This window comes from Uloborus diversus, unplaced genomic scaffold (assembly GCF_026930045.1).
Source record: "Uloborus diversus isolate 005 unplaced genomic scaffold, Udiv.v.3.1 scaffold_539, whole genome shotgun sequence".
In the NCBI taxonomy this organism is placed as follows: domain Eukaryota; kingdom Metazoa; phylum Arthropoda; class Arachnida; order Araneae; family Uloboridae; genus Uloborus; species Uloborus diversus.
The window spans coordinates 3,634-28,834 of NW_026558724.1; the positions used below are offsets into that span (position 1 = coordinate 3,634).

At 31.2% G+C, this 25,201-nt stretch overlaps 2 protein-coding genes across 2 annotated transcripts in view; one reads left to right on the forward strand and one right to left on the reverse strand.

Moving 5' to 3' along the window:
* Positions 1-492: 492 nt before the first annotated feature.
* Positions 493-10,623, forward strand: LOC129233579 (5'-3' exonuclease PLD3-like; the record flags this gene model as incomplete). The annotated part of the gene is made up of 6 exons (XM_054867589.1): positions 493-693; positions 2,987-3,126; positions 4,497-4,656; positions 6,116-6,218; positions 6,677-6,857; positions 10,260-10,623. Coding segments are annotated over 6 exons (1,011 nt in total), but the record flags the coding sequence as incomplete, so codon positions are not given.
* Positions 10,624-19,395: 8,772 nt separating this feature from the next.
* The window catches only part of LOC129233578 (polypeptide N-acetylgalactosaminyltransferase 14-like), a 51,374-nt gene continuing 45,568 nt past the window's right edge, over positions 19,396-25,201 (reverse strand). The window contains exons 12-14 of the mRNA XM_054867588.1: positions 24,317-24,446; positions 24,107-24,220; positions 19,396-20,389 (exon numbers count right to left, since the gene is read on the reverse strand). Of these exons, the coding sequence (XP_054723563.1) occupies positions 20,222-20,389; positions 24,107-24,220; positions 24,317-24,446 (412 nt within the window). The 3' untranslated portion in view covers positions 19,396-20,221. The remainder of the gene's footprint in view (positions 20,390-24,106; positions 24,221-24,316; positions 24,447-25,201) is intronic.

Consider the following 25,201-nt stretch of genomic DNA (forward strand, 5'->3'; position numbering starts at 1 on the left):
CAATCGCTCCAAGAGGTGTTGATTATTTTTTTTTTTTTTTGCAAATAAAAATAGCTTTATTAATGCAGCAATAAGAAAGATAAATCTTAATAGATTGTCGTCTGCATATTTCTCATGTTTTTAATTGTATGGAAATGATTGGAAATATTATCTCAATGATTTAAAATGTTTAACTGTTGCCATCTTATGTTTGTTAACAAATAAAATATTTGTAATTAATTCAAGCAAGGCTTTTAAAATAACTTTCAATTTTCGCTCTTTGCTTTGCTTTTGCAAAAATTCAGACATTGGGATGGTCGTCAAGTTTTTGCATGTGTAATTTTGTTTTTGTTGGGAATATTGCTTCCTCGTCAAGCATGGGGAGGGATCAGAAAAAAAAAAGAAAAATATAGAAGAAAGTTTCGTGATGGCCACAACATACTAGTTAAATGTTGACTTTCCCAACTTTAATGGAGTACTGCTGATATGCATTTATATTTCTTTCCAATGTAGGTTAAAGAACTTGGTGTAGCAATTTATAACTGCTCTTGCCTTGCACTCGACCTTTTCAAAATTTTCGAGATATATTGGAGATTGGGAGTGCCTAATCCATACATACCGCCAGAGTGGCCTGCAGATGTGCAGACAACAATCAATAAGGATAATCCAGTTACTGTCACCATGAATAACTCCCAGATTTTGACCTATATGTCCGTAAGATGTGATTTTGTACATAAACTAACAAAAATGTTTGTATTATTTCCACCAAGATCATTGGAACTCTAATTATGAAAGATTTAATATATTTTTAAAAAATGTGTGTTGTAATGACACAAAAGAAATGAACCTTTTATCTTTCTATTTTTTTTTTACATTTTGAACTGTCTCTTCACTCACATGTTTTCTCTTCACCCTTGTTCTTTCGGCGTCTGAATTAGGCGTATTCTCAAAAAGAAAAAGGAAAAAGAAAGAAAAAAAATTGTATATTTTAATGAAGAAAATATCATAGACTAATAATAAGAGTAGACCGAGCTATGGTAACCCTTTTGCTGCTCACAAACCAAGCCATGTGACTAGTGGGTATCCTAGCAACGGCGAGTTGATTGTAGCAGACGACATCTTCCATATCTAAAGAAATCATGTTTGCCAAGCGCTATGTTTACTTTCATATTCATAACATCCAAGTGCAAGAAAAATGGTTCGCTATTGCTGCACATTTCCTTGCGTAGAAAAATATGTAAAAGGATTACCTGTAACATTTCACAAGTATGCAGTACTATTAATATTACATTTTATTTCATTTCTTGCAATTATTCTTTTCCGAGCTGTATTTCGATATGAAGCTCATAACTATTTCTATTAAATACTAAGTTGTATCAGTGAAACTCATAGGAATACATTTTATACACTATTTTGCTAGCTTCTGGAAGTATTTTTTTATCCTCAGAGAAAGTGAAATGCATTTTGAAAAGGTTTTTATGTATTAGCAAGTTAGTCTTAATGTTGGCGACAATTTTTTTACGCCAGTTGGAAAGTTCCCCTTTTTAAAATGAAAATAATCTTGATTTTTAGTTTTCTCTTTTATGTACACATACTATCTTTAAATAATTCGTATTTATATGTTGAAATTTTAAAATTTTCGAGATTGTCAAATTTGATTCCTCTAATTTATAATGATATCCTTTTAAAAATGCTTCGACGTTATTTAGACAGTTTGAAATACCAAACTTGTTTTGAGAAGACAACTTATTTCTATCATATTGATTTAAGAATCTAAAGTGGGAAAATAATTCATTGTTTAGTTTATTACTACAGTGACAGATTTCTAAATTGGCTACTATCTAGTATAGCTTACGGCGGACAACTTCCGTAGACAGCAACTCTTAGAAATTCTTAATTCCTTCGGCATTCATTAGAAACGTAGTATCCCTTAATTTCTTTCACTATTGCAAGAAATGTAGTATAGGCAGTAAGTTTCAGCATAATATACAAGTCGACTTGTTTCAACTTGTTTGCAACGAATACTTTTAGTCAATGCATAACATTACACTTAAAATGATCAGTTCCAAATGAAATAAAAAATTATTGAAAACTGTTTTCTAAAACTAATTACTAATGTCAAAATAATTCATAACTAAAAGAAAAACAGTTCAATCTCTTTACCGGGGAAAGAAAAAAGAAACTTAGGAAAGTCGATTCCATCTTAAAATAAATGTCGAGTGCCAAACTATAGATAATGGCGCCATCTAGCAACTATGCTGCCAAAGTTTTCGGCAAAACCCCACACCAGTCACATGATACATGTATGAACCAATTTTTTTCATCAGCAAGAATGAGAAAGCTCGGTCTACTCTTATTATTAGTCTATGGAACATAAACTTTAATCAGCAAGAAAACTAAACATTGCTCGAAATCAGCATCTTAATTGTTGCCAAAAACAATGAAAATTAATGGTAATTAAAAAGTTAGTTTTGTTAATGAAGGTTAACAAACTTATTTAATGGGTGAACTTAAGCAATGCGGATTGCACTTTTAAGCAGATGACTTGAGTTGAATGAAAGAAATCTTCAAAAACCTGCATTCTTTGAAAAGTTTAAAATGAATGAAGTTCACAAATATGGGCTTGCTTAGGTTCAGCCTTGAAATTAATTTGTTATATTTATCAACAAAACAAAATTTATAATCACAATTATTTTTCTTTGTTTTTGGCAACAATTCAAAAAACTATGTCTCTTCCATCTCACAAAAAAGTTGAGGAACAGAATGTAAAAGTCCTTTCATAAAAAGTTTCTCTTCAAAAAGATTCAACTACTAAGTATAATAATTTAAATTTTTAACATGAGCTCTTTAATATTGCATGATTGCTTGCTATATGTATATTTTACTAAATTTTAAAACTTACTTTGGACAGTTTTGCTTTTAATTGATAGATTTTTTAAAAGTTAGCTGTTTGAATGTTTATATTCTTCCTCTTGTGAAATACATCTTAATTTTATACATTTTCCAGAGTTCACCACCACCTCTTTGTGCTAAAGGTCGTACATCTGATTTGGACAGCATTCTAGATACAATCAACAGAGCTCATACTTTTGTTTATGTTGCTGTGATGGACTATTTCCCATCATCTCTTTACATGGACAAAACTCAGTAAATGTTTGAATTTACCTTGTTGTCTTAATATTAACTTTCCATTGGGTAAATTATTTAGTACAATCATTTGTGAATATTTTATTTATGCAATTAGAAATGTTCTGAATGTTATAAAATCAGTCCCTTATTTAGGAGGGTCAGAAGGGACAATTACCCCCCACCCTCCCCCACCCCACCCGTAGGTGTGTGCATGTTTTTTATTGTTTTCTGGCTAACTAATCTTTGTCCCGTCTCTCCATACTGGACAAATTTGAAATGACATACTTGTGTCAAATATATTTTTACCTTTGATTTTTTAAAGTTAGTTTCTCCAGGAAATTAATTTAATTATAAACCTTCAGCAAAAGTTGATTCCAGGTAGCTTTATTTCTGATTACAAGGACATGTGGAACTATATTCAGTAGGATACAGACAATGAGAACTAGCTAGCAATGAAATAGCATTCAGTAGCAGTGCATGTGTTGTATCAGTGTTAAAGGGGAACTTTTTAAGTACCTGTAACAAAATGCACAATTTTTATGCAGAAATTTTTACTTTTTTACAGTATAATATGTTAAACAACATTCTTACATTTTGACTGTCAAGTATAATTGCCCTTTTTATTTTACTTTGAAGTAGGTAGGTGCATTAAATACCCAGAAGGGAAATTTTTTCCAATAAATTAATTTTATAAAAGATATCATATCCAACATTCTGTAAACTGCTGTTATTTCAGTATGCTGCTGTGCTAAGTACTAAGTCCTACCTGCACTTTTTATCAAAATTGAGTTACAACCACTAGGTGGTTTTTTGTCACATATTTCACCTAAATACAATGCTTTATAGTCATTTGTCAATAGGAAATACTATTTTAAAAAAGTCTGAGAAAGTAGCATCTGAATCAAATGCATGGAGATGCAAAACTTTAATGGGAATTTCTCATTTTGAACTCAGTTGCAGATACGACTTTTGTGCTTAGCACAGCAGTATAAGCAACAGTTAAATTGCTTTCTGATATGATAACTACTTTCTAACATTTTTTCAGTGGAAGGTTTAAAACACTGAAAAAAGTCTTGGCTTAAATTAGTAAACTATTTTGAATTTGAATTCTATAGTATGACTGTGATAATATAAAGCCTGACCTTGAATTTGCTGAAAAAAAGATGCGTTATTGGTGCATATTTGAATTGGAATACTTATTCGATATTCATACCAAGTTAACTCAGCACCAAAAACCTTTCCCTATTTCAATGAACTCCCCCCCCCCCCAAAAAAAAAATAATTGTCTTATTCTTATCAGAGCTGTACTATACTAGGCTTTGTTCACTGTACAAAAGTTTCATTAAAAACCATATTATTTTACTGAAACTTTTTGTACTTACTTTTAGTTACTGGCCTGCCATTGACGATGCCTTGAGAAGAGTTACTGTTGTGAAACGACTTCAAGTTCGAATTCTAGCAAGCTATTGGAACCACACTAAACCTGCAATGATGTCATACTTGAAGTCCCTTCAAGCTTTGAACAGTGATTTATTTGATATTGAAGTAGTAAGTTTACTTTATTTATCTTTGCTTGTTTACAGTTTTATATGATGACACAAAAATTTAACTAAGGCTTATTTTGTTAATGGCAAATTCTAGGTTGAAATCTAATGTACTGCGTACTACTTGTACCTGTGTAGAAAATAAATAGAAGATTCAAAAGCCTGTTGCGTATTCTGAATCAGAGATTGTAGGGTTATTTTAAAAAAAATTGTAAAAGAAGTGGTTCTACTCTTAGTTGCATGATTAAAAAAAAATCATTTGAAATTTGTTTTTATGTTTTAATTTTTCAATGTGGCAGCATTGCTGGGGGTTGACAAAATAATAGCATATTCATTTAATATTTATTTTATTTGTCTTCAGACTGAAGTGTAAGATTTTGTGAATAGCTTAAAGTAAAATCAGAAACAAAAATTTATCTTCAGAACATTTCAAGTTATACATTAAAGATAATTTTGAAAACTATAACAAAATGACTTTTCATGCAGCTTCAGAAATTTATTCTCAAAAAATAGATAATATAGTTGACTCTCTGTTTAACGATGCTCTACATAACGACTTTCTCTATTTAAAGACGAATTTTCTCGGTTTCGGATGCTCCACTGTAGTTTTAGAAGCATTCTATTTAAGGACCCATTCTACTTAATGATGATTTTTTGTGGTCCCTTGAAAGTCATTAAATAGAGAGCCAACTGTATTTCTTTCATAAACAGTCCGCCACTTGGGAATTTTCAAAAAAAGTAATCAACGCTATCCGAATTCCCAACTTATTTTGAAATTAGTAAAAATTATTACTTTAATAAGAGTATAGAGTTTTAAAGTATTTTACTAAAAGTAGTCATTACTTGCAATTAGGTGAACAGTTTTAAGAGAGTACTTATCTTCATTACGGATTCATTAATTGAGCTGGTACCATGACTGACGAGAGGCCATGTTCGAAACTATAGGCCAGGCCCTTTTAAAGGCTTGGCTCAGAACTGGAGCAATATAAATTTTTTAAGTTTTGTATGTGGGAGTGGCCCCAAGGACTAAACTGACAAGAAGACAGCCTTATTTCTCGCCCCCCCCCCTCCCCCCGTGGACCAGCGTAGTTGGGCCTAGAGCATGTTGCTAATCTTCTCATATCTATTTGTATTTGAAAAGTGGTTTTTTTTTTTTTTTTTTTGGTTTAAAACTCTTATTTCTGATGGCTGAGCTCAGAATATAAGAGTACACTTTTCAGTATTTTTACCTTTTATTCTTTTTCTTGTAAAAATATTGTAATAAAATTTAAAAGTCAAAAGTCTGTGTCAAAAGTTAAGTGCTAAAGTGTATGTTTTCTAAAAGCTTGCATGGGAGTTCATATTACTAATATTAATGATAAAATTATAAAAAGAGCACCTAGTTATGAAAAGCAATTTGATTTTTCTCTTATGCATGACTTTTTAAAATATGTGTAATTAATATTTATTGGTATTTCTTCCAGAAACTGTTTATAGTTCCAACTTATACTGAAGCTCAAAGTAGAATACCGTTTTCAAGAGTCAATCACAATAAATACATGGTTACAGATAATGCTGCTTATATAGGTAACTTTTTCTTGTTTATGATGCATATTTATAGAGTTCCATTTGCAGTAGTAAAGAAATTTTCTTTCATGTCCTGTCAAAACTTTTATGTTAAGAATTTTTAATGAAGTTTTGATGATCTCACTCGCTAAGTTATAATCAAATTAAAAACAATGGTCATGCTAGCTGAATTCAGTTATTTTCAGGAAATTCCCAAAACAAGTAGTTTGCAACATTAATAACATTTATTTTTATTACAATATAATCCTTTAGATATTTTCTAATAAAAATCAGATTGTAGTTTCTTTCCCCTGCCTGGTCGTATGTTCTCAAAACGACTGTAATGAGGCTTTACTGGAAATTCTATAAAATTCCCCTTCCAAATTTAAATTGTGTTAGATATTTAAATTTTGATTTTGATTTTCTTCAAACCCCTTCATTCAGAACTTAAAACATTTCTTCTTTCTGTGATGGTTTAGGAACGTCTAATTGGGCTGAAGATTATTTTACTACGACTGGTGGTGTTGGAATCATTCTCAGAAATTCTGTCTTGAACTCCACTGAAGTGAACAACCCTGTTCGGGATCAACTTGAAGATGTTTTCAAACGAGACTGGGCATCAGAATATGCTCATCCACTTGGAAAGTTCAAAGATATCACGTAATAAATTGAAAAAAAAAATCTCTTTGTTTAAACAATGTTTTTGCTTTAACACTTTGTTTGACCAGTCCTGAAAACTTATAGTGCCTTTCAGCATTTGTGATCTGAAACATATCCGTCTGTTTCTCAGTCTTGGTGTATTGCTATGTCATTCAATTGACCTTTGTATTATATATAATTGTTTTTCCTTTCTCATAAAAATTTACTTTAATTTTGAAACTGAAACCACAAGGATTTCAATGACGATTTAAAAAATCAATCTATGCAATTAATCTGATGACTAGACCACTTAATCAATGCTAGAAAACTTAATTTAGACTCTTTTGAAGCTAATTATGTACTTAAATTTTCAAAATATATTTCATGCCAAAAAATAAGTGAAGTAATAAAAATAATAATGAATAAACAGATGGTCATCAGAAACTTAGTGGAACATGGTTAAGCATAAGAATTCTTAATGTTTGACCTCATATCCTTATTTTCTAATGTTCTTTTAGCATTACTTTTCAAAAAAAAAATCAATTTTTTAACATTTATATCCTTAATGATGTACATAAAACTAAAATAATTTCATTATTCACTTTGTAAAAGGTTACAAGACTAAAGATATCTTCTAATTATATTAAATACTGGAATTTTTAAGTGTTTATCACAATAAGTGTATAAATTTAGGAAACAATAAGAATGAAAGGAAAATAGGAATGACTGACTTTCATTCCGGGTTAATATTGTAAATTCATATCATAACGATATGAAAACAAAATTACACAAAAGAAAGTTTTCACACAAATATTTAAAATTTTGAAAGTGCAAGCCTCTTTTGTTTTTTTGCTTGATACTCGAAATATTCATCCAAATGTTTTCTATTTTTTTAATAAAGTATTTTGAAAACATTCCATGGCAAGTTAGAAATACATTTAACTTTGCTTTTAACAGAATATAAACAAAGTGAAATTTTAGTTTTCGATTTTAGTTATTTAATTTATGTTCATTCACATGCTTTTAGTGAGTTTACATTTAAAAACGTTTTGAAAATGACGTGTAGGTTTTATTTATCACCTAAATTGCTTAATCCCTCTCAATCGAGCCAAAAGATGCAGCATTATTGCAAATGATTCATTTTATCTCAGTTGTTTTGTATGTTTCAAGACAGCAAAAGAGTACAATGAATTCAGACTTCAAATTTATTTATTTAGTATCATTATGTGAGCCGAGTACTTAAATAAAAATAAACAATGAACTTTCTGTTGCACTAGATATTAATGTATTTTTCACAGCAAAAAATTTCTCACTATTCCATATGACTGTGTTTAAAAAGTTGACTTCTTTCTTTGTACAACACACTTTCATGAATTGCATATGTTTTAAAAATATGTGTTGTGTCTTTTTATCTTATTGCATGTGTTTTTATCATGTTCAAAAATAATGTGATGGACTGTGGGAAAAGTTTTACACCCTACTTGTTGTATTATTGTAATAAATGTTATTTGACCAAATTTTCCTGTTGTTTCTAACATATTAACACTTGTCTTCTTACTGTGTACTAAATACTTTCTGACTAGAATTTCACAAAACCTATGTTATTAGTAGCTGCATTTGTGATATAGTATATATGTGTGTGTTTAGATAATTATATATACTCTCTCCATCCCAAATTAGTCACTACAATTAGGCTGAAAATTTTGTCCTAAATTAGTTGCTACATTTGAACACTTTTGTTCTAAATATTGAAACTGATGTTAGTATCATTTTATTTAATCGTCTTTCGGCGATTTCAGGGTACAATGCTATCAATCAATAACATTGAGTTACCAAGCAGTCTATCCTTAAATCAGTGAGAAATTAGTTTCAAGAATCCAGGGTTTGTTTACCCTTAAGTCATACTCCATTTTTTAAAGGCTCTTTCATCAGTAATCAACCAGGGCTGCGAAAACGGAGGAAATTGTCCAATTCCTAACTGTTCGCCCTAACAGAATTGTGGACAAAATGACCAACTCAAACTCTTGGAATTAAAAATCTTGGGCTCCCGACTCCTTTGCTCCAAAATCATGCTGACTGCGACTCTGCAGCCCTGCATGAAACTACCTTCTTTCTTAGTTATGCCCAACCTATAGCTTACAGGCCACATGTGGCTTGTGAAGCTGACCCATGTGACCTGCTGTTTCCTTTAAGGTTGCAAAACAATAACCACAATTATTCAGAATGTTACAAATTTGGAGCCAAATGTTCATAAATTGGTTTTTAGAAAGCAGATTCAAACTTTGCCTTCATAGCATTAGTACCAAGGTCTGTTAGCAAAAATTCTCAGTAATTGTGCTTCCTTTTCCGTTTATCTTTTGCAGTCAAGTAAAAAAAAAGAGAAAAAATTACACCCCCCCCCCCATGTTCTGGCCCCCAAGAATCATATTAATATCTGATTTGGCCCATGGTTAAAAAAGGGTTGGGCACCACTGTTCTTGCCAATGATGCCTGAATTCACTAAAAAACAAGCTGATCTTTCTTGTATTCTGGTGATAGATCCTTTACAAAGTGGTAAGAAGCTTAGAAGTGTGCAAAATCTGGATTTTTTTTTTGAACTAATTTGTTGCTAATTTAAAGAGTGTGGCAAGAAATGCTTAGTAACTAAATGATGTTATATTCAGTAAGTTACTGCCCTATAGCCAGGGCTTAGGCAGAAATACATGAAATACACCGCAGCTCAGTCAATTCCAGTGGAGGATTGCAGTTTCGTGCTTATTAGCACTCATCAGCCTGGCATAGGAGTCACTGAGCTGGAGGTGGAAAACCTCTTAAGGAAGCCTAGAGTGCCAAACAAACTGGTAGCTAATGCAGAATTGCCTTCAATATTCGAGTTGAACCGAACCATTGTTTCGGTCACTCGTCTGGTCAGTGCTAATTCTGCATTAGCTGCCAGTTTGTTTGGCACTCAAGGCTTCCTTAAGAGATTTTCCCCCTCAAGCTCAGTCACTCCTATGCCAGGCTGATGAGTGCTGATAAGCACGAAACTGCAGTTCTCGGCTGGAATTGACTGAGCTGGCGGTGTATTTCCTGTAAATGATGTTAGTTGATAACATAGCACCATGAAATCTCTAAAAAAATGTTCTAAGTTATAAAACAATCAGAATTAATCAGCAATACAAAAGTATGCAAATGTAGGAACTAACCTTGGGACAGGGGGAGTACTATATAGGTGAAACTTTTATACTGTACCTTTTAGTTTGAAACTCTCATGTGCATGGTGGAGATCTCATTTAGCCAATAGTATTTGCATGGAGTTCTTTTTTAGGTGCATGAAGACACATTTGAAGTTGGGATTTCTTGCATGGCATCAAAGTACATGCATGAGTATGAATCTGAAATAGCCTAGCAAAACATTAAAAAATTGCATAAATCTCATTTCAGCCGTGTCAAATGCTTGTTGGGGGTAGCTTGCCATTCAGTACCCACAACTACTGAGCCTATTTCAACAACACCCATTGATCCAGGAATCGAGGACGCTTTGCACAGCCCAGGAATGAAAAACAAACCTGAATTTTGCATTTTTATAGTTTCATTTGTCATCTATATTTGGAAAAGTTGTGACAGCTTTCATATAATATTCATGAGATTTAAAAATAACTTTTTATAGCATCACTCCTTGCATTATTATAAGAGTGAATACTGGCGAGTTTATTATCTTGAAGATTGTGTTCTGTAAAAAGTGTTGCTTTTCACTCATAAAGTTTTACACTGCTTGCTTTATTTTGTTTTCATTTTTGCATGAATAAAATCATTTATATCATCGGTTTAATTTTGTTACTGTGCTTGATATTATTTTTTATTGATTTAGTTTTTATTTGTTATAATTGCATTTGTTTTCAATGAAAAGATATACAAACAACTAACTGAATTGAGCACCACAAAAAACTTCCATTAATTTGTCTTTTTGCAAAATTTCAAATAATCACCAAATTTTATTACTTATTTTGGAAACATTTCATATGAACATTTTAAGCATCATTTTATGGTCACCATAAGTATCTCAGCATTTGCCCACAATATCTTTTTGATGAAAATCAGTAACATGCTGTTTTTCAAAGTAAGGAGGGGAGAATTATTCAAGGTATCCCAAAAAGATTACTGCAAATTTGGTAATATTTTAAATTGCACCAAGAACCCACAATAGTTGAAATTTCCCAAAATAATTAACTCAAATATGAGTCATTTTGTGTCAAATCATCATACTGATTTTACCTCACCATCTTAGATTTTGATGAAATTCGGTACAGTCAAACTTTGATGTCTCGAAACAAAATTTTTCCCCATCATTTTTTATAAAAACCCTTATGTATTTTCCATAGTTATATCGAAATTTATTTTTCGAAACCCTTGATATGTTTAAATTTTTGCACAAAGCAAGTTTCAATTGTTGTTTTGATTTGGCAATTTTTGTAGTAAAACCAGTTCCAGAGACAATTGCTTAACGTTTTTCATCCCTTTTCTTGGAAATTTTGTGAATAGGGGATTGGGGCAAGAGGATAGGGAAGTGTTGGCATGAAGGGGGTGCAGTGTTTTCCCCAGAGTTTAGAATCTTTGTGCATTTCTCTCGAACATGTTGTCCACTTTGAGGAAAGGGGGATCAATTTTTCGTCTGGCAGTTTTCAAGCGAAAACGGAAAATGCGTTCCTCATTTTCATCATTCAGCTTTTTTAACTCCTACAAAATGGCTGCTGAGAACTTTTTAAATGTGAGGTTACTGGTTAAAGATAAAATTAGAGTTTTTAAATTTTTAGGTGTAAAAACAAAGTTGAAGTTGTAGTTCATTTCAAAATCTCATCCTCTGTACTTTCGGCAATTATCTAGTGAAATATTGAAGACTACTTTATTAATCGTAATTCGAAGTGGTCCCATAGTACATATATAAATGCATATAGTGTACGTGTGTGTAAATGTGAGAATTACTAGTGGTAATTTTTTAAAAACCTTGATAACTTGATATCTCAATTTTCCCCGTCCCGAGAGATTTGAGATATCGAGGTTGTGCTGTACATAGGTAGTATTTATATAGACATAGAAAAATGTAATTTTTTTTTTTTTTCGAAAAATACGAAACGGTTTTGAAGATACAGCGCTGTAAAAGAACCGAAAATAGGTCAAAACATGTGAATGACCCAATTTTGCCCAAAACTGCCTAGAACATTTTCTAATTAAGATAGAGAGCTGAAACAAGTGCCATTTGACAACCTTTTGAATAACCTTTACAATGATATGCAACATGATTAGGTTTGAAAATAATTTGTTTTAGTTAAATTTAAATTTAAAAAAAATGTTTATACATTATTAAAATTGCTTTAGAAGTTCAAAGTGGGATCACAATGGGTTCATGTTGAAATAATTCATTGAATATAGCATTGTGGGATCTAAATCACTATCATCACATAATAAATTATGTTTTAAGTAGAGGAAGACATCAGGGGCGTAGCTAAGGGGGGGGGTTTGGGGACAAAAAACCCCCCCCCCCCCGAAAAGTTAGTCTCAAAAAAAAAAGAGAAAAAGAAGAGAGAAGAGAAAGAAGAAAAGGAAAAAATTCCAAGCGATTATATATATATATATATATATATAATGTATATATATATATATATATATATATATATATATATATATATATATATATATATATATAATGTATATATATAATATATATATATATATATATATATATATATATATATATATATATATATATATATATATATATATATATATATATAATGTATATATATAATATATATATATATATATATATATATATATATATATATATATATATATATATATATATATATATATATATAATGTATATATATAATATATATATATATATATATATATATATATATATATATATATAATGTATATATATAATGTATATATATATATATATATATATATATATATATATATATATATAAAAGAAGTAACCCCCCCCCGAAAGTCGGGTCTAGCTACGCCACTGGAAGACATACATCCAAGGCATGAAGTTAATTCTATTTGAGTTGGATAGTGTCAAGTAACTGATTGCAAGAGTGTTTCCTTGTTTGGAGTTCTTCGATGTGTGTTTGTGAAAGGGAGGGGGGATTTTACTTAATATTATTTTTCTGAAACTTAGTGTTCTTAAATTTTTCATGTAGTTTCAATAAATTTGGGTGAAAGTTTGAAAGTAGAATTACTCTACGTTTTTAAGCTACTGGTCTTAGATAATCAAATTCTCGATCACCATCTTCATATTTTTTGTGGGTGATGCATTACAAATACGTATGAGTTCCACTCTGACCTGCTAGTATGCAAGATTTAGGCTTAAACAGGGCATAAAACTGGTCAGTAAAAGTCGGTTAAAGTGGGAATTTTAAAAGTTGGTCAGTATTTACAGAATTTAGTCAGTAAAGTCAGTTTTTTTCTTGCAAATTCACTAATTAATCAAGTTTAAGATAATGTTCATGGTCAATTTTATTTTCGTTTTCTGATAAACTTTAATAAATGCCAAAACAAAGCAATAAATTGTTAATATATCAGCCCAATTTCGCCAACCTGGTAGTCAGTTTTACTTTATAAAAATTTATGCTATTTTATTGAATTGAGATGATCTAGTTTTTCGAAAAACATGCAGGGGTGCCTACCTGGGCGGGGGGGGGGGGGGGTCATGGCAAAGATTATGTCATTGAAATTTTTAGGTGGGTTTATTTTGAGGGATGTAAATTGTAGAATTCAAATAAGTTAGAAAACACCATGAGGTAAGTAAAGTTGAAAATTTATTTACATTAAAGGGAACTTAAAATTTAGGCTTTCGCCTTCAAAACACAACTGAAATAACTAACGTTCGAATGATGCATTCTGTTTTTATCTCTTACTATTGCCAATTTCATTTCACAATGTTTTACTGCCACGGTGCCTTCTTCTGAATAAATCTGGCCGAGACAAGGGGTATTTTTCTCCTTTTTTTTGGGAGGGGATGGGCCTTTGCAATATTTATGGGGATGCATCCTTGATCTTAAAGGGTGTGGGCATCGTGTATAGAAGAAAAACAGGAACTAGGGTATCCCATAATTTTGACACTTTTTAGCATAGGCAAGTGGTGCACCAAAAAATCAAAGAGTCAGAAGTACAGGGCGGCGCCCCTGAAGCTGTTTTTTTTTTTTTTTTTTTTTGCAAAATTAGGCTATATTTTTAGATGGCTTTAGTTTACTGATTAAAATACCTCTAAAAGTATAGAACGGGGCCTCAAAAATCTGGGCGGGTGGAAACCATAAACTTCTCCCTTCAAATATAAAGTTGCATTCTTATGAATTAGCATAAGAAAAGTCCATTTATTTATACATTTTAGTCTTTATTTCTGTGAAAAAATGTTCCCAGACATTTCTATTGGATTTTTGTCTGGACTAAGCGATAGGCAGTCCATGACATTGATAGTACATATTTGGTGTGTTAGGCACATGAGTAGGTGCTTAATCTTAAATGCACAGAGTGGTACTCAAAGTAAATCCTGCATCAGAATAAAATGACCCTATAATGTTTGCTGATAGTCATGGGAGTTCATTTTCTTGCTAGAAATTGCCACAAATGCTTGTCTATTGAATCCAAAAGCATCTGAAATCATTACTTATCCTCCATCTTTCCTGTCTACAAAAAAAAAATTTCGTTCGCTTTTTAAATCATACCAGTGAAATTTTTATTCATTGGGTCCATCCAAATTCCTCTTTTTCTCAGTATTGTTGAAAGCTATTTGTCACCATAAGACGTCATTTTTTTGCCCGAGTCATTTGTAACGAGAAAATGAGCTTTCTCGAATCTCGACTATTAGGGAACATTAGAGGACCATCTTATTCCAATGCAGGACTTTCTGGGCGAACCATACTGTATTTCAGCAAGACAAAGCGCCTACTGATGCATCCATTTCTACAAATCTGTAGTTTAATCGGTTAGCCCAAACTTGAAAGTAATGTAAAACCTATGGCAACATCAGGCACCAAAGTTATATGAAACTGGAAGCCAATATTTTTCGACGCAGGAATAACTTGATACTTACAATCGAAAACCATGTGTTTGATTAACTAGAGGTAACTTTAAACACAATTTCATATTTACAATTGTAATTGTTTTTCTCAACCTTAAATATAATTCATAAATTAAAAAGTGTCTGTAATTATGGGACACCCTATTTTCTAATTTTCTTAATAAATTCAACACATGGTATTTTGGAAATAAATTACCCTAACTTGTGTTTCACATACTCGTTATCATTATACACATATGTAATATAAATCCCTGCATTCATATTTTTACTGTGAATTGTACTTTATGCTTGTCTCTATATTTTTGGGACGGTGTAATTTTTGTATGTGAAAAAATATTTGCTTAAAAGTAAATATAAAACAATCTTCTAAATGTGTTCTAGTTTACTAAAAGGTGTTTTTAACTAAAAATTAACAGGGCTAAGTGTATAATTTATATATTTTTTTCACTTTGTATTTCCTGGTTTCAGAATTTTTCTTAAATTTGTTTTCCACTGAGTTTTCAAAGAAAAAAAGTGAAAAAAAAAAAAAAAAACTGCTCTCAATCACTTAATAATATTTTAAGCAATTGCAAGATCTTTGAATTTATTTTCCTAGTTTCAGAAAAGTTTTATATATCATACAACAAATATATCAGTTCAACTAAACTTAAAATCAAAATTTGTACTAAATTAGCTGTACATTATGTTGCTGCACATTACAAGCAAAGCTAGTATCTATTTCATTAAGTATGATATTTTTTTTTTTTTTGTTATGCCAAAGTTTATTTCTTTTAATTTTAGTCAGTATCTGGTTAGTATTTAGTCAGTATTAGTCAGTATTTTATAAATTTTGGTCAGTGAAGTCAGTATTTTTTGACCCTCCAAACAGTTTTATCCTCTGCTTAAGTCGAGGGAATTTCATGAAATGTACCTCTAAATAGGAACTTTTTCTGTTTATCAAATAGCAGGGAATATAATTTTGGGATGTTTTTACTTTCCCCTATTGTATGTTTGTATAGATATACAATCTTTGACTCCTGGAAGTATTCACTTTATTTCATCCCATTCATAAAAGTTTTCAGCAATTTTAATTGGAAGACTTTTCCCAAGTTTTTGGAATAGGATACCTTTATCTTGTACGATCCCCCCCCCCCCTTTTTCTTCATCACATCACGTGAATAGGAGCTTTGAAATATCACATAATTTTTCATACTCCGTGACACAGACCTCTTTATTTTTTTAATATCAAGTAAAATTAGAAAATTAAATTCTGTGAATCTTAAAACGTGTTTTTCTATTTGTTTCAGAAAGAAAACTTTAAAATATCGATTTCATACGAAAATGTTAATAATTAAGATGTTTTGCAAAGAGTCACATATGTAATTCAGAGCTAATCAGATTGAATACTGAGCTTGAAACAAAGAGATTTTATTCTTTACAAAATATCTCTATACCTGTTCATATTTTGATCAAAATTTTTCTTCAAATCATTTCCGGATGCGTACAATTTTGGTCACTCTTGCTTAGTAATGGCTAGTAAAAATTTAGCAAGACATGGTAGCAAAATTTTTAATCTATCTGATTAAATCTATTTTTTTTTCAATTGTGTGTATGTCTTAATGATTGTTAAGAATTTAACTTATAATATTTCTTAAAAACAGCAAATTATCATTCACCTGACCAGTAACTCAATTTTATTCAATCGTGCCCCCCCCCCTCCCCTTTTAGAATAAGTATCGATCGCAAAGCCATAAAATTAATCAAATAAAAAGAAAATTGAAAAAGAAAAAAAAAAATACACATTACATTTCATGGAATAAAATATTTGCTCCACTAATTTTATTACTTAGTTCTTTTTTTTAAATCTATTTCAAAAAATTAAAATATTAAGAAATTCTACTTTCAAGTTTTCAACCAAATTTATCAAAACTATACGACAAATTAAAAAACATTAAATTACAGAAAAATATTAAATAAAACTCCCCTTCCTCCCTTCACAAACACACCGAAGAACTCCAAACAAGGAAACAATCTTTCAATCAGTTACTTGACACTCCAACTCAAATAGAATTAATTTCATGCTTTGGATGTATATCTTCCTCTACTTAAAACATGCTGTATTAAGTAATGATAGTGTTTTAGATCCCACAATGCTATATTCAGGGATGAGATTTTTCCGTCTTTTTCTGTTGACTTTTAAAGTCTTTCCTCCTTTTTTTTTTTTTTTTTTTTTTTGCCTCTCTCAGGCCTCATAGCGTTCTTATTTTTCTCAAAAATCGGAAAAGTTTACGATTTTTTTTTTCTTTCGGTTCCCGTTTTCTTATTTTTCCCCTTCGAATCTTTATCCTCCGCGATATCTACATATCTGCCAACAACGTATGTTTTGGAATCGTGTCAACGACGTCAAACACGTGCTGGACCGAAAGTTGCATGCCTCGTTTGAGATTTCAATCTTTTTGCATCCTGCAAATATTTCAATTATTTTAAATGTTGAATGGTTTTTTACTATACTTTTTACTATTTTTTAAAATTCGATTTTGTTCTTTTTCTATTCCAATTTTTAACCCATTTTACCGAGCAAATTATCATAACGTGGACGAGTAAATTATAACATGGGCGAGCAAATTAATATAGCAAATGGGCAAGAATATCCTCCATTATTTGTAAATATACAGGCGAACCAAATAACCTTTTAATTTTCTACTACGGGCAAAGTCGTGCGGGTACCGCGCGCTAGTATAAGATAAAAGCAGTTACAGAAGTTAACTGGCGTTCATAATATTTTTTTCACCATAAAACGATTCAAAGAAGTATGTTAACTCAAGATTTGCAAAATTTTAATTTATCAACGTACCCAAGTTTCAAGAAATCATCTAATTTGTTCTTTAGTTACTTAAAGAATAGATTCTTCGAAGGGTCTCATATCTTCTTTAATTTTGATTGCTTCTTAGGTACATTTGTTTTTATTATAAGGAGGAAGTTATTTGAGCATGTATAAACTACCGTATTAATGTGGGAAATAAATGTTGAACCGAAGGGGGAGGGGGAGGTGACTTCATACCTTCTCTCTGGCTATTCCATTGAACTTTGGTATTTTGGTTTCTTTTCATTAAAGAAAGAAAAAAAAATAAATAAGTACTCATGAAAGTTTTTTTCTTAAGCTTGCTGATTCGAGAAAATATACTTCTTTTAATTTGAAGATTGCAAAATGAAACCTTATGAGATCTTGAAACAAAATTATTTCCCCTGAAAAGTGTTTGAATGTTTTTCTCCCTGCAGGTATGAACCTTGACCATACTGCTAAGAGGCATTTAACAGGACATTTGCAGCAGAATTTATGCAATATTGTATTCAGTGTTGTAGAATCCATACCGATTGCTAATATCCAAAATTTTTCCATCGGAAATGTATCTGTGTCAGAACTATGGTAAAAGGGGATAAATTACCCTGAAACCCTAGGTTTAGTTCATATGGTCAATTTTAGTATGTTCATATACAGCATGTCCTCGTTTACCCTGCATGACCTCTATTTTTGCAACCGTTAGTCCTAAATGCATATTTCTAATTGCAAAAATGGTCAAAATAAAAAGCTAAGTTAAGACGTTAAATTTTTGAAGTAACAAAAAAAAAAAAGTGAAAAAATATTAAATCTAACTTTTAATATAAACCGTAGGCCTCATAATTTCTATTTAGGGACATAATCTCCATTAAAAAATATTTCCAACGCAAAAAAATTTGAAACGTTTGCACCATAACTCAAGGGGATATTGGAGATTAAGAGGCCGTACAGAAGATGAGATTGGATCTTATCGCCCTTTCAGAAGAATGACAAGTTGTCGAAATAAGCAAAATATTTCTATTTTTTCATTGCTATTGAAAAATTAAAGCAAATGTTATGCCATAATACATAAAAACAAAATACAACAGCTCATACAATTTGAAAAAGCACTCTATACACTCATAATTTTAAACCCTTGTTAGCCAGTATTTTTTCTCTCCAAAAGTCATTACCTGCAAATGTGAAGTGGTGAAAGTCACAAAACGCTGCATTTCGCAATAACTCCGCATTTCACAACATAACATCTCCGTGAATATTTGTCTGTTGTACTAATGCCAAACTTTTTGTCTTGGAATTGTTTTTTTAATAGAGATTATTTTTTTAATGAAAGTTAGGAGACCTAGGACCCGTATAAAAAGTTAGATTTTATATTTTTCCACCTATTTTCTTTGTCTCTTCAAACTTTCAGGTTGTACCAAGTTAAGGCTCATGACCAATCCTCCTCTCCCCAGGAGAAAATTCCGGCTGAGCTTGTGTGTTTTGAGCACACTTTTTTTAAAATTTGTGACAGCTTAAACCTAAATTGATTAAATAAACCATCTTGACTAATGTGTTGCCAACATTTTATTCATTTGAATAAAAACCATTTTCAAGGTGAGGTTTTGTTTTTTGTTTGCATACACTACAGGAAATAAAACACTTTCTTTCTATGTAATAATTGAAGTTTATTGTTAAATTTTTACGTACAAATTTGTTTTTCATAAAAATACATTTAAAATATTACGCTCGTACTTTTCAAAAGCACTCATTATCACAGACAACTTGAAATTAATTTTAGCATTTCATTTGTGTATTTTTAAAAAATAATAAAATTTAAAAAAAAGTATATTGAAGGGAAAAAAAGACATTTTGTGGACGGCAATATTGACCCCACTTAAAATATGTATTAGTTTTCATTCTAAAAATGATTCCATTAAAAACGAAGCATTTTTCAAATCAGAATGAATTTTAAAAATGCTATAGGGTCATTTCGCGGAAAACGGTCATTTTGTCCCGCGCGTAACGTTTCGTATATTTCATTAAAATATTACAACTTTATGTGTGATTTTTTCGCAAAATATTTCGTCGTTACCCCTTAAAATGATCACTTTTCAATGAAATAGATGAAGCGTCACGTGCGGGACAAAGGGTTGACTTTTTCGTGGAATGGCCCCCCAACCTCATACACATAAAAATAATAATAATCTATCATTTTTCTCCATTTAACTTAATATCCATTGAGACCCTGCCGAATTAGAAACGTGGCTACATCCGGGTCAATACCAAACGAAAGCAACTCGAATTCTCAATATGGCTTCGTGTGGGATCTCCAGACTCACAGAAGTTCCAAAAAAAAGAAGAAGAAAAAAAAGATATTATTCAAAAATAAAAAAGGAGGGGAAACCGAATGAAAATGTTTCACGCTATTCATAGTAATTTCAGTTACGTCAAAGCGTTTGAAACCATTGGGGGCAAAGAGATGGTGGTGAAGTTAATCCTATTTGCTCCGCTCTAAGGTCACCTGTCTTCCCAAGCTTGCAGTTCCATCGAAAAGTCCCATTGCTGGGAATAAGCGTCCTTTCTACAAGGATTTAAGGTGAGGTAATAATGTCCTCGGATGATATCCAAGACAGTTTCAAGACATTGCCCTTGGAAAATCAGCAACCTGCGTCGACGAGTCCATTTCTGTAGAAGAGAAGAAAAAAGTAAACTTAGCATTATTCCACTGAGTGTTGGAAAGTAATTGAATTTTTCAATGTGAGATACCCAAGGTGAGCAGGAGTTAGAATGGGGTTGTTTCCTTCAGTCAAAAGTACTACTTTTAGTCACTGAAGTTGATAGAATGAGCAAAAAAAAAAAAAAAAAAAAAACATGGACCCAGAAAATACTTTCATTTCCCTAACTGTTATTTTTTAAAATGTCAAACAAGGCGTGGCCTTTATGACGTCACAAATGATTTACTTTGGCGCATTCCACAGGCGCGTTGAATGTTTACGCTTGCTGTAAACCGCGTTTCCAGGTTATGATGATTCCGAAGCGAATTTAACATTGCGCTCTACGCTTGCTATCAACCATATCGTTGCTATACGTATGAGTAAAGAAGTGAATTAAATAATGCGCTAATAGCAACAGTGAATGGCAGTTCATCATGCGCAGAAGCGTAAAAAATAAAAATTGAGTCTGCGCACTGATTTAAATAATTTTTTAAAAATGGCAAACTTTGTCAAATTATTTGAAAAATTGTCAAACCCTATGTTTTTAACCATGCTCTTTCAGAAAAAAATGCTTTTAAAATTTCGGAAACGACCTCATTGGACAAATGAGGATTTTAAATATAATTAAGAGTGAGTCTTTTTTGAAACGTTAAATTAATAATCTAAAGAAGCGTTTAAAAAAACTTCTAAGGCATTAGTACAGAGTGGCGACAGGAACTCGAAAAAAAAGTTCCCTGACTTTTTTCCTGATTTTCACCAAATATCCCTGATTTACGTTACCAATGATAAAGGTTTCCTTTTTTTACCCTACCTGAAAAGTATTGCATATTTTTTTTAAAAAATGCAGTGTTTAGAATGGATTAAGCTGTTAATTAAAAATATTTTTTTGAAAAGATGTTCTCTTCTTTTTTTTTTGGTAAAATAGTATATTAAATTATCGAGAGAGAAATATTGTAGAAAAGGAAATCTAAAACAAATACTTTACTTCCAGGAACCAGTTAACATAAGCATTCTAAGAAATTATTAAAACCACTCTTAAAGAAATATCTGTAATCTGAAGTGACAGTGAATAATACCATGGCAAAAAAAAAAAAAAAAAAATGATTTTCAGTCAAAATTCTATTTTAGCAATTAAATTAAAATCGCTAAGTGAAAACTTAAGATTTTTTCACCATTAATTTAAAAAACAAAGATTTTTTTCTCTTGAAATCGTGATATCAGTATGCTAATTACTTCAAGACAATGAATAAAAGCAAAGGAGCAGTCATTAATGACGGCTTCCTCTTTGCCTGTAGGGTTGTTTATTTTACGTAGCTTGGAATGCTTGGAAGGAAAATTCAAGCAAGGTAAAATAAACAACTTTACAGACACAGAAGCAATCTTAGGAAGCTCATCCTGAGATTGAATACTTTGACCTTTGAGGAAAAAAGTTGCACAAATATGCGGCACTGTATAATCACACCTCATTAATTTTACTTTTTTAAAACAAATAATTGGCGGAAAATTCGTAGAGAATCAAAATACTTCAGTTTGCAGGGAAAAATTTTTTTTTTCTTCGTTTGATCAATTTTTCCTAAATTTTTGTTATTTTTTCAAAATTCCCTGGTATTTCCCTGATTTTTCCCTGAGTGATCAAAATCCCTGACTTTTTCCTGATCTGTCGCCACCCTGTAGTAAAACATAACGTTACATGGAAGTGGTAAAAGTATGCTGTGTACTGCCAGGAGCGGGCGTATGGTATGGCGGTAGGTGGGCAATTAGGGAAAATGTATTCTCCAAAATTCAGAAAGTTTCTATATTGATCGCAGAAAAGGTCTAAAACTATTATAACACTCTGAAAGTTTTTTTTTTTTTTTCTGGCTACGACACTGTTGGGGCAATTGAAACAACTAGGAAATGCGGAAAGCTGGAAGATGTCCACCGTAATTTTTAAAAAAATAAAATAATAAAAATAAATAAAAAAAAAAAGAGCGTTTATATGTAAATCTGTAGCAATTGGTATCTCTACTGTAAAACAATTATCCAATTAATATAAAATCTGTAAAAAATAAAAGACGTTTTAAATTGTGTTTATAGTTTTATTCTCTACTATTAAAGGGATTCTTATGAAAAGATGTGTGTGCGATGTCAAAAATAAACTCGAAATTTAAAGACGAGGTTTTTTCAACTCCAATGTTTTACAAATCCAGGTTCTGCTGCTGCCGTGTCTTAACTGCATGTTTGCCTGGCGCGTGCAGATCATTTCTTTTTCAAGATCTACTTTCTGATTGTTTCTTTCTTTTGATGGTTCACCTGAATACGCTTTCGTTAATTATTTTCCAGGTATGTTTTCTTGTTCAATTTTCCTCCAAGGGGCTTTCGGGGAGGGTAGCAAGTTATTGGGACCTTCCCTCTTGCTAAACTGAAAGGGCCTTGTGGACTTAGGGACTGGTCCTCCTGGTCCTCCCCTTCAGAAAGTGTCGGTCCCTGGTTCACCTTTTTTCATTTTTATGTTCTTGCGTTTTGCATCTTCAATTTTATTTAAATCGTTTATTCATGAATATATATATATATATATATATATATATATATATATATATATATATATATATATATATATATATATATATATATATATATATATATATATATATATATATATATATATAATGATTAACATGCTTACTTAACAAGGCTGAACTCGATCCGGTAACTTAATTGTTTTACTGGTAAGACTGTGTCATTTCAGGAGAATAAAGAAACGAAAAAATGGTCAAGAATGAACACTACCTACTGGAGTGTAGGGTTAATCCACTGGAGTTAGAATTACAATTTCAACTTTTAAAATATCGCCAAACAGGCAATGGCTTCGTTCAAATGTAGAAGCAATTTTCACCCGTCATACCTTGACGAGCAACTTTCTAGTATATACATAAACAAAGCCAAAGCAAAAGAAAGAGAAATTCTGCTTTTCAATCTCAAAAGCAGCCTTTCTCTTTCTTTTACTTTTGCTTTGTTCATTCCTTTTTTTTTAATATTCTCCTCCCCCTTTTTGCCTTTTTTTTAATGTTTAATTCCATTTTTTGTTACTACATTGTTGTATTTGACTTTTGTAATTGCTGCTTTGCGCATTTTTAAGTTAAAGTTGTGTTTTTCTCTCTCTTTTCTACTTTTATTTGTTATATATATATATATATATATATATATATATATATATATATATATATATATATATATATATATATATATATATATATATATATATATATATATATATATATATATATATATATATATATATATATATATATATATATATATATATATATATATATATATACTTAATTTTTAAATCTTGCCATTTCACCTAGAATCATATCACGATACAGGTAGCTTTCTTTTCTTTTTTTGCCGCTCATGGGCATAATTGGTGCATATATGTGCAGCATATGATCACCCCCCCCCCCCCCATCTGATATAGGACACCGGAGTTTTAAAACAGCTGGAAAAATTGCGGTACGTAGTGACATTTATGTTTGTGAATTCGTTAACTGCATAAATTTTGCTACAAGAACAATAAACAACTTTTTTTTATGCTAATAACCTACATTGAACCATGTAGAGGCAAAATTTACAGCAAAATAAGAACAGGTATTTTAATAACAATTTATCATCAGATAAACTTTCTGATGAATAATAAACTACTTACTTGCTTCATACTATTGATGCATTTCGAAAGATAAATTTTCGGTCTTTTCGAAATTTTCACAGTTACACAGCTTTGATTCTGAAGCAGTTCACCAGATGCTGCAAAATGCCATTCCTATAGAAGTATGGGAACAGCACATATTGGTTAAAATAATTAAAGATGCGTAAATTTTGAAATTTTGTAAAATTTTTGAAATATTGTTGTATTTACTTGCTCTGGCTTGTTATAATCGCAAAGAGCTAACATTAATAGTGCTTTATTGTTCCCCTTAGCTTGACTTTGAAGGCACATTTTTTCCTGCTGAAGTTGACCTAATGCTAAAGCATCTTTGCTTATGGGCCTAAATAGAGAATAAAACAATTAGAATATTTTCTTTGATGAGGTTTGAAAAATATATGTTTGCGGCGGGGTCGAGCCGCCCCGAGTGTAGCCCGTCTGGGGGATGACACACAAAGTGGAATTGCAAGGTTTTGAAAAATATAAATGCCTATATTCAGAAAATTATCCCCAATATTTAAGATTATATTTACTATGACAAATGCAGTTGCATCACCACGACGAACCTCTTCTTCTCCAAATGTTATCAAAGCTCATCTAAAATGCATTTTTAAGATTACAACTATGAAAAATTTCCGGGGGAGAAACCCCCTAGGCAGTGATTATTATGTTTGGTACTATAATCCTACTGTCAATACTTAGACCTAGTAGTGACTTCCTCTTAAACCAAAAAAGTGAAACCCATTATATTTCCCTGTGTTTGAGATAATTAAGGAGCGATCAATTCCATACAACCATTTACTTTTTTGAGCTCGTGACCGCCCTTAGGCGTAGTATAAAAAGGTGTTCATATTTTTTTTTTTTTTTGTCTTTTGTGCAATAGCGAACTTAAAATTTCGTTCTTAGTATGTGGTTGTTCAATATGAATTTCATGTTAACATAGAACACTAAAACCTTTATTATTTTTCTTGCGTTTGTAGAGGGGGGAGGAATGACACCACACATTACCGCCTCGGGTATTTTTGCAACCGTTAGTCCTAGATAAATATTCCTCCCCCCCCCCCCCAAAAAAAAAGAAAAAAAAATGGTTAAAATAAG